The sequence below is a fragment of the Salvelinus fontinalis genome, chromosome 16, assembly GCF_029448725.1.
Source record: "Salvelinus fontinalis isolate EN_2023a chromosome 16, ASM2944872v1, whole genome shotgun sequence".
Taxonomy (NCBI): Eukaryota; Metazoa; Chordata; class Actinopteri; order Salmoniformes; family Salmonidae; genus Salvelinus; species Salvelinus fontinalis.
Genome location: NC_074680.1, coordinates 39,941,945 through 39,954,705, shown reverse-complemented (window position 1 = coordinate 39,954,705; position 12,761 = coordinate 39,941,945). Strand labels below are relative to the sequence as shown.

At 44.0% G+C, this 12,761-nt stretch overlaps 1 protein-coding gene across 4 annotated transcripts; it reads left to right on the top strand.

Annotated features, from left to right (window-relative positions):
- The first annotated feature begins 476 nt into the window (after window positions 1–476).
- On the top strand, window positions 477–12,732 carry LOC129813157 (tubby-related protein 4-like). Of its 4 annotated transcripts, none has more exons than XM_055865403.1 (16): window positions 477–644; window positions 1,703–1,796; window positions 2,225–2,494; window positions 2,898–3,026; window positions 3,252–3,413; window positions 3,717–3,897; window positions 4,186–4,293; window positions 4,456–4,619; window positions 4,950–5,174; window positions 5,426–5,660; window positions 5,844–5,989; window positions 6,226–6,375; window positions 6,575–6,668; window positions 6,830–6,973; window positions 7,109–10,815; window positions 11,064–12,732. In XM_055865403.1, exons 2-16 carry the CDS (start codon window positions 1,779–1,781, stop codon window positions 11,178–11,180), a joined length of 5,850 nt encoding a protein of 1,949 aa, XP_055721378.1. In that variant the 5' UTR covers window positions 477–644; window positions 1,703–1,778; the 3' UTR covers window positions 11,181–12,732. The 4 variants fall into 4 exon arrangements, with proteins under 4 accessions (XP_055721378.1, XP_055721376.1, XP_055721379.1 ...); XM_055865401.1 differs by having other exon boundaries at window positions 5,426–5,681; XM_055865404.1 differs by having other exon boundaries at window positions 478–644; window positions 5,844–5,988; window positions 6,231–6,375.
- The last annotated feature ends 29 nt before the right edge of the window (window positions 12,733–12,761 follow it).

Sequence of the window (12,761 nt, the reverse complement as noted above, 5' to 3'; positions counted from 1 at the left end):
CTAAGTTTTCATAACTGTGACTTTAATTCCCTACTGTTTGTAAGCTGTTAGTGTATTCACGACCGTTCCACAGGTGCATGTTCAGTAATTGTTTATGGTTCATTGAGCAAGCATGGGAAACAGTTTTTAAACTCTTTCCAATTAAGATCTGTGAAGTTATTTGGATTTTTAGGAATTATCTTTGTAAGACAGGGTCCTGAAAAAGAGACGTTTCTTTTTTTGCCGAGTTTATATAAAAAAAAAACATTTTCCTCTTAAATATAATTTGTAGAGATTACTGTTGTTACTGTCCCCACTACTACAACAAAAATTCTTAAATATGTGCAATTTTGTTCTTTAATCATTAAATTGACATTTTGTGAATTCCATTCATTCCAAGCATTTCGCTACACTCGCAATAACATCTACTAACCTTGTGTGTGTGACCAATACAATTTGATTTGATTTGATATGCAGGACTGCTCCTACTAGGGAGTGCCAATATGGCCGACAATTGGTTTCAAAGCCGCCCAATGGCCAACACATGGCAATGCAATCCAGGGTTTATATACACTATTGTTGGCAACGCGACTGCACCTTATCATTACAAGTATTTGGTGTACTGCACAGATCAAGGATATGACAGCGACCTTATATTTGATAAAGTGAGTTCTGCATCGTGTGCTCTTTTGTTGTGTGTGTATGTGGCATGTACATGTTGTCAGTTTTGCGATTGAAATTGGTCAGATAAAGAAATACGAAAGAGGGAAATCATCCGTTTTATACAGGTTCCTCGAGATCTCTGATTCCATCTAAATGAAAAGCGGTGGATGAGGGTGATGGCTTTCATTTCCATGCATTATCTTAATTCACTGTGATAGCGCGATTTGATTGATTCGTTGAGTATCCATCTTATTGTAAATATGGAAAATATAGCCGATGGATCGCCTACTGATATATATATATAAATAGCCCACCATATATATATATATATATATATATATATATATATATATATATATATATATATATATATATATATATATATATATAACGTTATATATATATATATATATATATATAAGAAATAGCCCACCATATATTACAATATATATATATATATATAACGTTCGCTTGCCATAAGGTTTTAGTATTTTTCCGTGTATTAATTGAAATCTATAAGTTTTATTGAATCAGTATCGTGTTAATGACGTAACAGACTGATCTCAGTACCTATGGAGACACGAACGCAAGAGTGTTCGGTTTAGAATGTGCAATGCAGTGTTGCATAAAGACCATGATTCTCGCTTGCCATTCCATTTAATAGCTGAGAGCAATATTCATTTCAAGCTTGATGCACTGAATGGACAAGGCAGTGATTTTCCTGTTTAAAGACTTCACCTATTCGATTGAATCTATAGCGTGTGTACAGGTTATTGATATTATTGGAATAGATACATTGGCTTAAGCCTAATTCATTCTTTAACTTTACATTTTTTCTTGACATTGAATAGTCATCAAACTGCATTGCCCCATATTGTAGGTATTTTGTCAGACACTTGATTGGAATCCCATGAATACACAGGCCTATTTAATGGCCCTGTCATAGGGTACCAATCAGGATAGACATTTCAAGACCTGAGGCCCAAGCCGTCTTGGTGTAGTAAACTGAATGCTGTGAAACCTTTCATTTATATATTATTTTCTCTTTTCCGGACATTAGGAATTCTCTTGGTCTTCAGTGCACCATCTGCATGGAAACATGGACACCACCTACAGAGGAGGAATTGTAGTCAACAATGTCCAGGAACTGTGAGGTGAGTAACATGTGGGCAATTTTCGTTTATTTTGTGTTCTATTCTACATGTTATATCACCTGGTCGTATATAGCCGAGTAATATTGAGTTATGACTTGACTATATTGGATGGTTTAATAGGCCTACCTCTTGGAGAATAACCTAAGCACTTTAGCCTACCTAATGACCTAGAATAAAGTGTGATGTATAAAATAAAACGAAAACAAACAAAGAATCAAGCAAGTCAGTCAATTAAACTATTTTTATTTTATTTAAACAGTGAATCCCATTAAACAGTGAGTCTTGTTATGCGAATCCTGCATAACAAGACCAGCAGCAATTACACATTAAAAGTTAGAGACACAAATGCTTTAATCAAGAACATAGGAAACACAGAAAACACACACAAATAAAGGTTACCATGTTCTCCTCCTCTGTTTGCCTCCTAGCCTGGTCACTCAGTAAGGATGTTAGCTGCTGTGGAACATGGTCCCATCCTCTGCAGCGACTCCAACATCCTCTGCCTCTCCTGGAAGGGCCGGGTCCCCAAGAGCGAGAAGGACAAACCGGTGTGCCAGCGGCGCTACTATGAGGAGGGCTGGTTGGCCACTGGGAACGGGAGAGGGGTGGTGGGCGTGACGTTCACATCCAGCCACTGCAGGAGAGACAGGAACACCCCTCAGAGAATCAACTTTAACCTGCGAGGACACAACAGTGAGGTGTGTGGGCCGGCTTTGTCATTTTTGTGTTTTCAATATCTTATTAGGCAGAGAACTGGGCAACCATTAGAACATTATTTGATGTGTGTTAGTGTGAAGTATGTATAGTATGTAGATATATATATATATATACATATTCAATATTTTCTCTGAAACCGTCTGATAACTTTCAATTATTGTGTAGCATCTAGGTTATACTGAGTCTTTTGTAAGAGCTCACATCTGTGCTGACTGTACCATCAGCAACTGGGGTGGAGGAAATTCACTGTTTTGTTGTTTTTCCCATCAGGACAGTGGAGGCCTATTTCATGTTGAATATTGAACTGTATTCCACATTCACATTCCTAGACAGACCCCTGTGTTGGTGGAGTGTAATAGCAGTTGCATTGTGTTTTCTCTAAAGGTTGTGTTGGTCCGTTGGAATGAGCCCTTTCAGAAGTTGGCCACGTGTGACATGGAGGGAGGCATCTTTGTTTGGATTCAATATGAGGGACGGTGGTCTGTGGAGTTAGTGAATGACCGCGGTGCCCAGGTAAGTTTGTACCTGCCCAGGTAAGTTTGAAGTCATCAGCACACACACATCATCATTGATCATATGAAATGCGCAATCATTATCATCATCATCAGAGTAATATATTAATTGATGGGAAAAATATTAGTTCAAGGATAAAAAAAAGTTCATATTTCTTTGTATTTGTGAAAATATCATGTATTGATGTATGTATGTTTACTCTTACCTCTCATCTTTCTCCATCAGGTGAGTGACTTCACATGGTCTCATGATGGCAGCCAGGCCCTGATCGCCTACCGGGATGGGTTTGTCCTGGTGGGGTCAGTCAGCGGACAGAGACACTGGTCCTCAGAGATTAACCTGGAGAGCCAGATCACCTGTGGCATCTGGACACCTGATGACCAACAGGTAAACCGCCTCAATCAATCAATGCATTAAATGTATCAATAAAGCCCTTATCACACCTAAACAAAACATTGTTACATGTATTACACTTTTACATACAGATACAAATACACCTGATATATTAAATCATCTGTTGGTTTCCAGGACACAGATGACATCTAGTCCAGGACTAAAAATAATGTGGGACCCTGTTACACCCTATAATGGAGAATATTTTGTTCTTAGTCAAAGGCTTAATCTATGTCCAGGAAACTGGCTCCATATAGGCTTTCTCTCATAAAATGATTCCTGCCCACTGTACTTCAGGTGTTGTTTGGTACGGCTGATGGTCAGGTGATAGTGATGGACTGCCATGGTCGTATGATCGCCCACGTCCTCCTGCATGAGTCAGATGGCATCGTCGGCATGTCCTGGAACTGTCCCTGTTTCCTGGTGGAGGACAGCACAGAGAGCGACACCGACTCTGATGACAATAACACACCTCAAGGTAAGATCATGTAGTAATTATTATGTAAGATAGTGTGCTTATTTAGATAATGTAAGCACTGCTTTTTTGGGCACCGATATCGACACTAACTCTAATGACAACAACCCACCTCAAGGTAATATATTGTTTTAAATCTAAAACAAAGAACAAGGGAATCCCTGTTTTATACCTCTCTCTAATGTACCGCTAACTTTTTTTTAACCACTGATTTGAACACTATGATTGTGCACTACGATGGCGACAGTACATTGGCCAGGAGGCTAATGTGTATATTTTTCTCTCCCCTAGTACGTAACCTGAAGCCCGTTCTGACAGTCAGCTTCATATCAGGAGACATCAGTTTGATGAACAACTACGATGACCTCGCTCCTACCGTCATCCGCTCAGGACTCAAAGGTACTGACTTTATCTATCTTCTGTGTGTGAGCAAACCAAATTCGTAAAGTGAAGTAGTTTGCTGTCATTAAGAGCGATAATGTACTGGGGAAACCCACCACTGTGTAATATATAGATACTCTCCAGTATGAACGTGATGTGACTGAAGCCTCTCCTCTTCAGATGTGGAGGTACAGTGGTGTTCGCAGGGGGACCTCCTGGCAGTAGCTGGGATGGAGAGACATGGTGTCCCTGGAGTCCCCTCTGGCTCTATCATGAGGAACGCCCTGGTCAAGTTCTACAACGTCCAAGGAGAACATATCTACACGTTAGAAACACCTGCCCAGGTGAGCTCCCCTCTGATTTCATCCTCTGAAACGTTAGGGTGATATTTACAAACTTGTTTTAATCTGTTGGCATGGCATAATTTCAACCAGTTTTGCCTTCTGGGTAGGTCCTCTAACACATATAAGTAAAAGTCTATAGGTCATCTGAAATCTTCAACCAATAACCACAATTCTAACAGGAATTAAACTTAATATGAAATGTTGTCTTGCCACACTTCCAAGTCTCGTTCAGTTCAGTCGGCTATGGAGAAAACCAGAAATCAAGGTTCCATACAATCTGAATACAACAGGGCTGACTGGAAACCTGCCTTGTCAACCTTTGCCTTGCAGCGCCCCATCACCACCATCTGCTGGGGCCATAGAGACTCTCGTCTGTTTCTGGCATGTGGCCCGGCGCTGTATGTGGTGCGAGTGGAGCACCGGGTGGCCAGCCTGCAGCTGCTGTGCCAACAGGGCATCGCCAGTGCCCTGAGGGAGGAGAGGGACGTGGGCAAACTCAACATGCCTTCCTTACTCTGCTCCTATGTCACCACCGCCTTCATACCCACCATCAAGGTAGAAGGAGATTTATTCAGTCGGCTACTGTAGGCTATTATCTCAGCTCAAAGGCTTGTTCATTTCAAAATCACATCACCCCTTGGTCGTAACCCTTTAATGTTTGTAGATCTGTAACTGTGCTGGAAGCTCCATCAATACCCTGATTATAACTATCCAGACTCTAAAGCTCTAAAGGGCTAAGGGGCCAAGGGAAGGGGTAGGGTGCGAATTGGGAACCAACTGTTAATGCTCTTCTCTTGTTTCTCTAGCCTCCCATTCCTGATCCCAACAACATCCGGGACTTTGTCAGCTACCCCACGGCTGGCAACGAAAGGTTGCACTGCACCATGAAGCGAGCGGAGGACAACCCCGAGGCAGGGGGACCCTGTTACACCCTATACCTGGAACACCTAGGGGGGCTGGTGCCTATCCTCAAAGGCAGACGCATCAGCAAGCTACGCCCAGAGTTCATCATCATGGACCCCAAAACAGACAGCAAAGCAGGTGGGCTTGGCACAGGAAAAGGTATTATAATGAGCTTTTAAAAAATAGATAGTATGTCAGACACAAACAGCTACCCCTACTATTGTTCTTCAGAAGTTCTACAGTTCTGACCTGTTTAGGTTGAGTCATAGATCCTTTTTTACTTGTTGTTTGTTTGTATGTATGTTTTTTTGTTTATTTCAGACGAGGTGTGTGTGAATGCTATGATCTCCTACATGACTGACAGCTGTAACTGTTCCGACTCCAGCGACATTGAGTTGAGTGATGAGTGGGTCGGGAAGAAGTCGCCTAAACTATCCAGAGGAAACAGGTCTCCCAAGCATTCCAGGTATCTTTCATTACAGTGGTCTAGATTCTGTAGGAATGACATTATAAGATTTCTATTTACCATATTCAACTTTAATCCTAAACATTGCCTGTCGCTGATCCATCTAATTCAATAGCTCAAGTTTCCTAAATGTCATATTTATCATTTGATTTGTTCTAACTTGTTGTAACGACAATGTTTATTATTTAAAATGAGTCTATTTTGCTCTTATTTGTCATTGGTTTTGTTGTTTTCTGGCGTAGAAGGAACATTGAATCAAGAAAATCTCCCAAGACGTCTAGGACTAGTCAGGAAGGGCTTCGATCGCCAAGGTTACCAACGAAGAAGCCTCTGATTCGTTCTCCCAGTCTGACACGTCGAGAGATGTCCATGGATGGAATCTCTGAGGTATTATCTGAATATGTGTTATGTGAAACTGCTGTTTTCGCTTGTTTCGATTTTGCCACTTCCACAGCCGGAAGTAAATCAGGTAGCTAGCTAGCTAGCACATACAATACTTGGTTCTGGGTTCTGAGATCATCTTTCATTTGGTTAAAAAAAAATCACCAAATAATCCATCTGCCTTTTTATTTGCCTGGTTTCACAGCATAATTACCTGGCTCAAGTCACGTCCAATATTTGGGGGACTAAGTTCAAAATTGTGGGACTTGCTTCTTTCTTACCTGCTAATCTGGGTGCAGGTAAGATCACTACAATGTGAGAAGAACAAAATGTACACATTAAATCACACATTGCCCAATTTAATTTAAACTTTTTACGTTTTTACTTTATTTTGACTGCTATTTCCTTTCTGTAATTTTTCTGTCAAATTTGACCAAAGACATGTTTCTCACCATTTCAGTTATCTATAAGACCAGTTTGCTCCATCTACAACCAAGGCAGATGACAATCTACCTTCCAGAGGTGCGGAGAATATCACTTGACTTCATGAGCCTGCCTGTCTTTAACCCCAACGTCTTCAGTGAGGATGAGGATGACTTGCCAGGTATGAATGAAGGAATGAATTGGATTTCACTGGATTTTTCAGGATTATTAAATACAAGATTTTCAGAATTTGAAATTTGTGTGGATCAATGTGTATGTTGATGTAATTCATAAGAGTCCCTGACTTGTGTTTCAGTAACGGGACCATCTGGAGTGACAGGTGACAACCCTCCATGTACGGTCAACATCCCCATCGCGCCCATCCACAGCCCCGCCCAGGCCATGTCCCCCACTCAGAGCATTGGTCTGGTCCAGTCCCTGCTGGCCAATCAGAACATTCAGCTGGATGTCCTGACCAATCCCACAGCTACGGCTTCAGCAGCAGCAGCAGCAGCAGCAGCAGCAGCAGCAGCAGCAGCAGCAGCAGCCTCAGCCTCTGTTCTGGGGTCTGATCATGGTCAGGATGCTGTGGCAGTACATTACAGTGGGACTCTAGGAAGGTACTCTAACCCAGGACAGGTGATATTTAATGGGCTAGAGATGGGTCCCCTCCTGGCTGGAACGTTACCTCCACCTCCGCCTCAACATAACGTCCCTCAACAACCTCACCAACAACGTCCTCAGTCACAACAGACGCACCAACAACAGCAGTCCAAACAACCACAGCAGATACAAACGCAACAGCCGCAGCAGCAGCAACAACAGAGGATGCAACATCAACAACTACAGCACCAACAACCACAGATTCCACAACATCAACAACTACAGCACCAACAACCACAGATTCCACAACATCAACAACTACAGCACCAACAACCACAGATTCCACAACATCATCAACACCTACAACAGCTTCACATACAGCAGATCCAACAGCAGCAGCAGCAACAGACTCAGCAGCACCAAGCACTGCAACAACAGTACCAACAACAACAGGCGGCACTGCAACAGCAACAACAGCAGATCCAACAGCAGCACCAACACTTGCAACAGCAGCAAATCGCTCAGCAGCACCAACAGATGCAACTGCAGCACGAGCAAATGCATCAGCAGCAGCAACAAATGCAGCAACAACAACAGCAGATCCGACAGCAGATTATAGAGATGAGGCAGCAACAGCAGCAGTTGCAGCAGCAGCATCAGCAGATACAACAGCAACACCAACAGATGCAGAGGCAGCACCAACAAATGCAGCAGCAACTGAAGCTGCAGATCACCTTGCCCCCTCCGCCTACTGGCTACCCCGCCATCTCTTTGCAGCAGTTTCAGGTACCCCACCCCAGTCCAGAGTTGGGACCAGAACGAGGACAGCAGAGCCATACTCAGAGCCATACTCTGGGCAGGCCAAGTCTACCGCGATCCAGGCCTCCATCATTCATTGATGTAGACAGCTTACGGTCTAGGCCTCCCTCCTTCCTCGAAGCAGACACATCAAGATCTAGGCCGCCGTCATTCATCGACATAGACACAATACGGACTAGACCTCTTTCTTTCATGGATGTAGATACCGGTACATTGCGATCTAGACCCCCGTCTTTCCTCGATGTGGACTCCTCCCGATCTAGAACTCTTTCATTCATAGACACAGACACACTACGGTCTAGACCTCCTTCCTTCCTCGATGCAGAGACTTCCCTTGAGATCCAGATGAGGAAGGTGAACGCTCCCCCGCCCTACCCAGGAACCGTAGTGTCTGCAGCCACCTCCACAACCTCCACCGCTCCTCAGACCCTCATCACCAACTGTGACAACCCCAACATACTGGTCACAGCAGACCCTTGTCTGAAGAAAGACGAGTTCTCACTCCACCCAGTTGGTCTCCAGTACCAGATGGGATACGAGAGGATCACGACCTTTGACAGCAGTGGGAATGTAGAGGAGGTGTGTCGCCCTCGCAGAAGACTCATACGCAACCAGAACGCCTACGCTGTTCAAGGCATGGGAGGTTCGGCCACTCTTAAAGTCACCTCATCGTCTGACAGTAAGAAAGTCCATCTTCCTTACAGCTCAGCGACTCTAAGCCGCCTCTCGGTGCCACGATACTCCATACCCAGCGGAGACCCACCCCCCTACCCAGATCCAGCCAATCAGGTTAACATTAACACGACAACACTTCCTCCTCCCCAACGCATGGACAGTAGTCACATGATTCACGCTACCTTGCGACGTGACAGGCGAGATGGGGAATCCCGCTTGAAGGTGTCCCAGATGGTTGATGCTTCAAGGACTCTACCGTCCAAGTCTAAGATCAACAGTGCTGCACTAGCGCTCTCTTACCAGCAGAGGGTGCCAACAGCTCTATATACCTGCACTCAGTGTAGCAGCAACAACAGCAGCACCAGTGTCAGTGTTAGCGGGGGTGGTAGTAGCAGCAGTGGCATAGCAGGAGGCACTGTGGTGCGGCAGGATTTCCCACCAGGAAAAGGTGCTCATCACAGCACCATCATTGTCCACTCCAAAAGCACTTCACCTCTTGCTTCTCAGTCATCGTACAATCTGCTGAGTCCTGTTGATAACAGCAGGGATAGGACTGTATACGTGAACTCTGCCTTTACTGAAGACGAGGCATTAAGTCAGCAGTGTCGTCACTTGACTCTTGGGGAGGCTAGTTTGACTCTGAAACGTCCTCCGCCATACCAGTGGGACCCAAACACCGCAGAGGAGTTCTGGATACCTCAAGAACAGACTATCTTAGCTCCCCCTCCACCACCAACGCACAAGCCCCCACCCCCACTCATCTTCAGCAATGCTCAGCACCTGGACATGACGCGGCTGCCTTTCCTACTCTCAACAAAACCCCCCAGCAGCCCAAGCACTGTTACTTTCCCATCGGGTTACCAGATCTCCTTGTCACCTTTCCCTCCAGGGGGAGGTCAGGGTGGACCTCCACTCCAGTCAATGCAGAGCCCTCCACCACCCTGCCCTCCCAACGAAGTAGTTGCCCCAGTTCCCCAGTTCACCCAGCAGGACCCCAACCTGGTCTTGCCACCTGGATACCCTCCCAACCTTGCCAACCTGGCTTGCTGCCCTCTGCCACCGATGTACCCAGGAGCTAGCTCCTGTGCCGGGCTTCAGCTGCAACCTGTTAGCCTGCACCCCTGGAACCCCTACAGCCTACCCATGCAGGACCCCTCAGGCTCTGCCACCCTGCCCAGCAAGTCTCATCAACTGTTAGAGAAGCCAGTCCTCTCCCCATCTCCTCCTACGGTTCCTCCTCCCCCACCTCCTTCACTTCCTCCTCCTCCTCCACCAACCATGCTGCCAAAACCCAAAAGCCCCACAGAGGAGCTGACGGAATCTGCCAGTAGCTTCCAGGAGCCGTCTTCTCTAAATGAAAGCCCTGTTCCAGACCGGCAGGGGACTGACAGATTCAGCAAGAAGGGCCGTAAACGTCTGGACAGCCGAGCTGAGGAGGCAAACATGACCACCGTCTCAGAGGGAAAATCCAAAAAGGAAGGGCGCGCCCTCTCCGACTTCAACTCCCTCATCTCCAGCCCCAGGCTGGGCGGCAGGGAGAAGAAGAAACCCAAAGGCCAGAGGGAGCAGCTGAACAAAACCAAGAAGCTCAACAGGACAAGTACCACCAGCGAGTTCCAGGACAGTTCGGAGAGCGAGCCCGAGCTCTTCATCAGTGGAGACGAACTGATGAACCAGAGCCAGAGCTCCAAGAAGGGCTGGAAGAGTAAGAGGAGCCTGAGGATGGCCAGTGAACTGGAAGAGATCAAGTGCAGGAAGGCCAATGAGAGAGAGGACCGCGGGCTGGGCAGCCAGGGATTCGTCTACGTCATGGCCAATAAGCAGCCACTCTGGAACGAGGCAACACAAGTCTACCAGCTGGACTTTGGAGGACGGGTCACTCAGGAGTCTGCTAAGAACTTTCAGATCGAGTTGGATGGCAGACAGGTAAGATTTTGCTTTTATTATTTACAGAAACCTGGATGATTTGTTAATAACGGCAGTTGTATATAAGTTAGAATTCTAAAATCAGTGTAGTATTGTGGTTGCTTAAAATACCAACTGTCACATTGACCTCTTTATGGCTTAGCTGAGTCATTACCCATCGAGCTCCAGGTAGACATTGAGCAATGAAAACAGGCCTTCCTCAAAGCGTTATATCTGTTTCCCAGATTTTCCCCCCTGTCTTTCTACAGGTGATGCAGTTTGGCAGAATCGATGGGAACGCCTATATCCTGGATTTCCAGTATCCTTTCTCAGCAGTGCAGGCCTTTGCTGTGGCCTTAGCCAATGTTACTCAAAGGCTGAAGTGAGAGACTGCTCTCACCCAGTGCCACATATGTGTCATATATATGTATCTTTTCCAACCTATACTGGTGCATAATGACAACATAATCAGAGATGATGTTCCTGGGTCCTGTAACATGGGACTGTCTATTTAGTGCTTTGCAAGCACAACACGGTTTATGGGGCTATGAACAGTGGTGTAGTGGAGGGTAAACGCACGTAAACACCGTTTACGCACCTTCTTTCTTTTGCGTGAGCGTAAATATGCATTGAAAGTATAGGGTGCTTCAGCGTTTACCACACCCATTTGTATTTTACAACTACATCACTGGCTATGAAATACACTTTAGTAGGCCTAATATAAAAACATTTTAGAAGGTAAGTTGCTCTTACTTACTGTATCTATGCTTCGGATTTAAAAACTGCCCTGTGGAGAAGTGCAATTTTAAAAGACCTGATTAAAGAAAGTGCAGTGCTGGACAAAAGTGTTGAAATGATGTATTGTGAGAAAGGAGACCATATAGATTGTGGAAAGACAACAAGATGAGTTTGAATGAATTAGAGGTATTAGAGTTTATTTAGAAGTTATTTATAACATCACTTCTATGAAGTGATCCTATAGGAATATCCACATTTCCCTAAGTTGTGCCATTATTGACAAGCCATTATGTAAATGTTATTGTATGACCACATACTCCCCTACAACATTAATTGGAACACATTCATAAATAAATTGTAACACCTGTATATTATCAATGTTAGACCTAACTTTCTGCCAATCATCTATTTTAGTAGACCCTATGAAAAACAACAATTTAACGCATGTGTAAATCAAATGCATGGATCACGTTATCTGGGACAAAGTTTATACAGTAGAAATCCCACCTGCTGCCAGATCGGTCAACTCATGTTAAATCATACAACAACAACAACAACAAAAAGACAAGCTAACCTCTGAATTAATGTAACATTATGGTGTATAAACTTGGTTGGCTCTGTGTTTTAGTCAGTCACTGGTGGTGTTTAAAGATGCTACTTGAACATTGCATTTGAATGTGAAGTGCTTTGCCTCCTTGGAGTTGCTGCTGCTTTTTGATAGAGATTGTCCGCATTAGTGCTAATAGTGTCACATGGTATTGAAGACATCAAAGTTATAATTTTTATATTTTCAGATTTTAATTTATTTTTGATTGACTGATTAATTTGTGAACATGTTGTTCAGTAATTAACATGTCTGGTGCTGCTTTTTTTTAAAGTATATCTGCAGGTTTATTTGAAAAGGTATTGTAGACAAGTTATGTGATGATTCAACTATTCAATGCTTAGCATTGTTACTCTACTGTGTCATACAGCAAGACTTCAATGTGTATTATACAATACAGACAGTGTGTATGGTGTGGTCATTGTGTTATTGTCATCACCACCTAAATTAATATTATTGTATTGCCTAGATGGATTTTTCTGATTTTTTTTTCAATTGTATACAATGATTTTTGTCCCGAATATATATCAGAAGATATATCATTAAAGATAGGTCTAACTGATTTCCAAACACTTAATAAAATGTATAACATTGAAGACACATATCTATGTCTCTTGTGTGTGTG

Coding starts and splice junctions, on each gene's coding strand:
- LOC129813157 (XM_055865401.1), top strand. Junction 3,898..4,185: donor TGACAATAACACACCTCAAG/GTAAGATCATGT, acceptor TCTCTCCCCTAG/TACGTAACCTGAAGCCCGTT. Junction 5,682..5,843: donor TGGGCTTGGCACAGGAAAAG/GTATTATAATGA, acceptor TGTTTATTTCAG/ACGAGGTGTGTGTGAATGCT.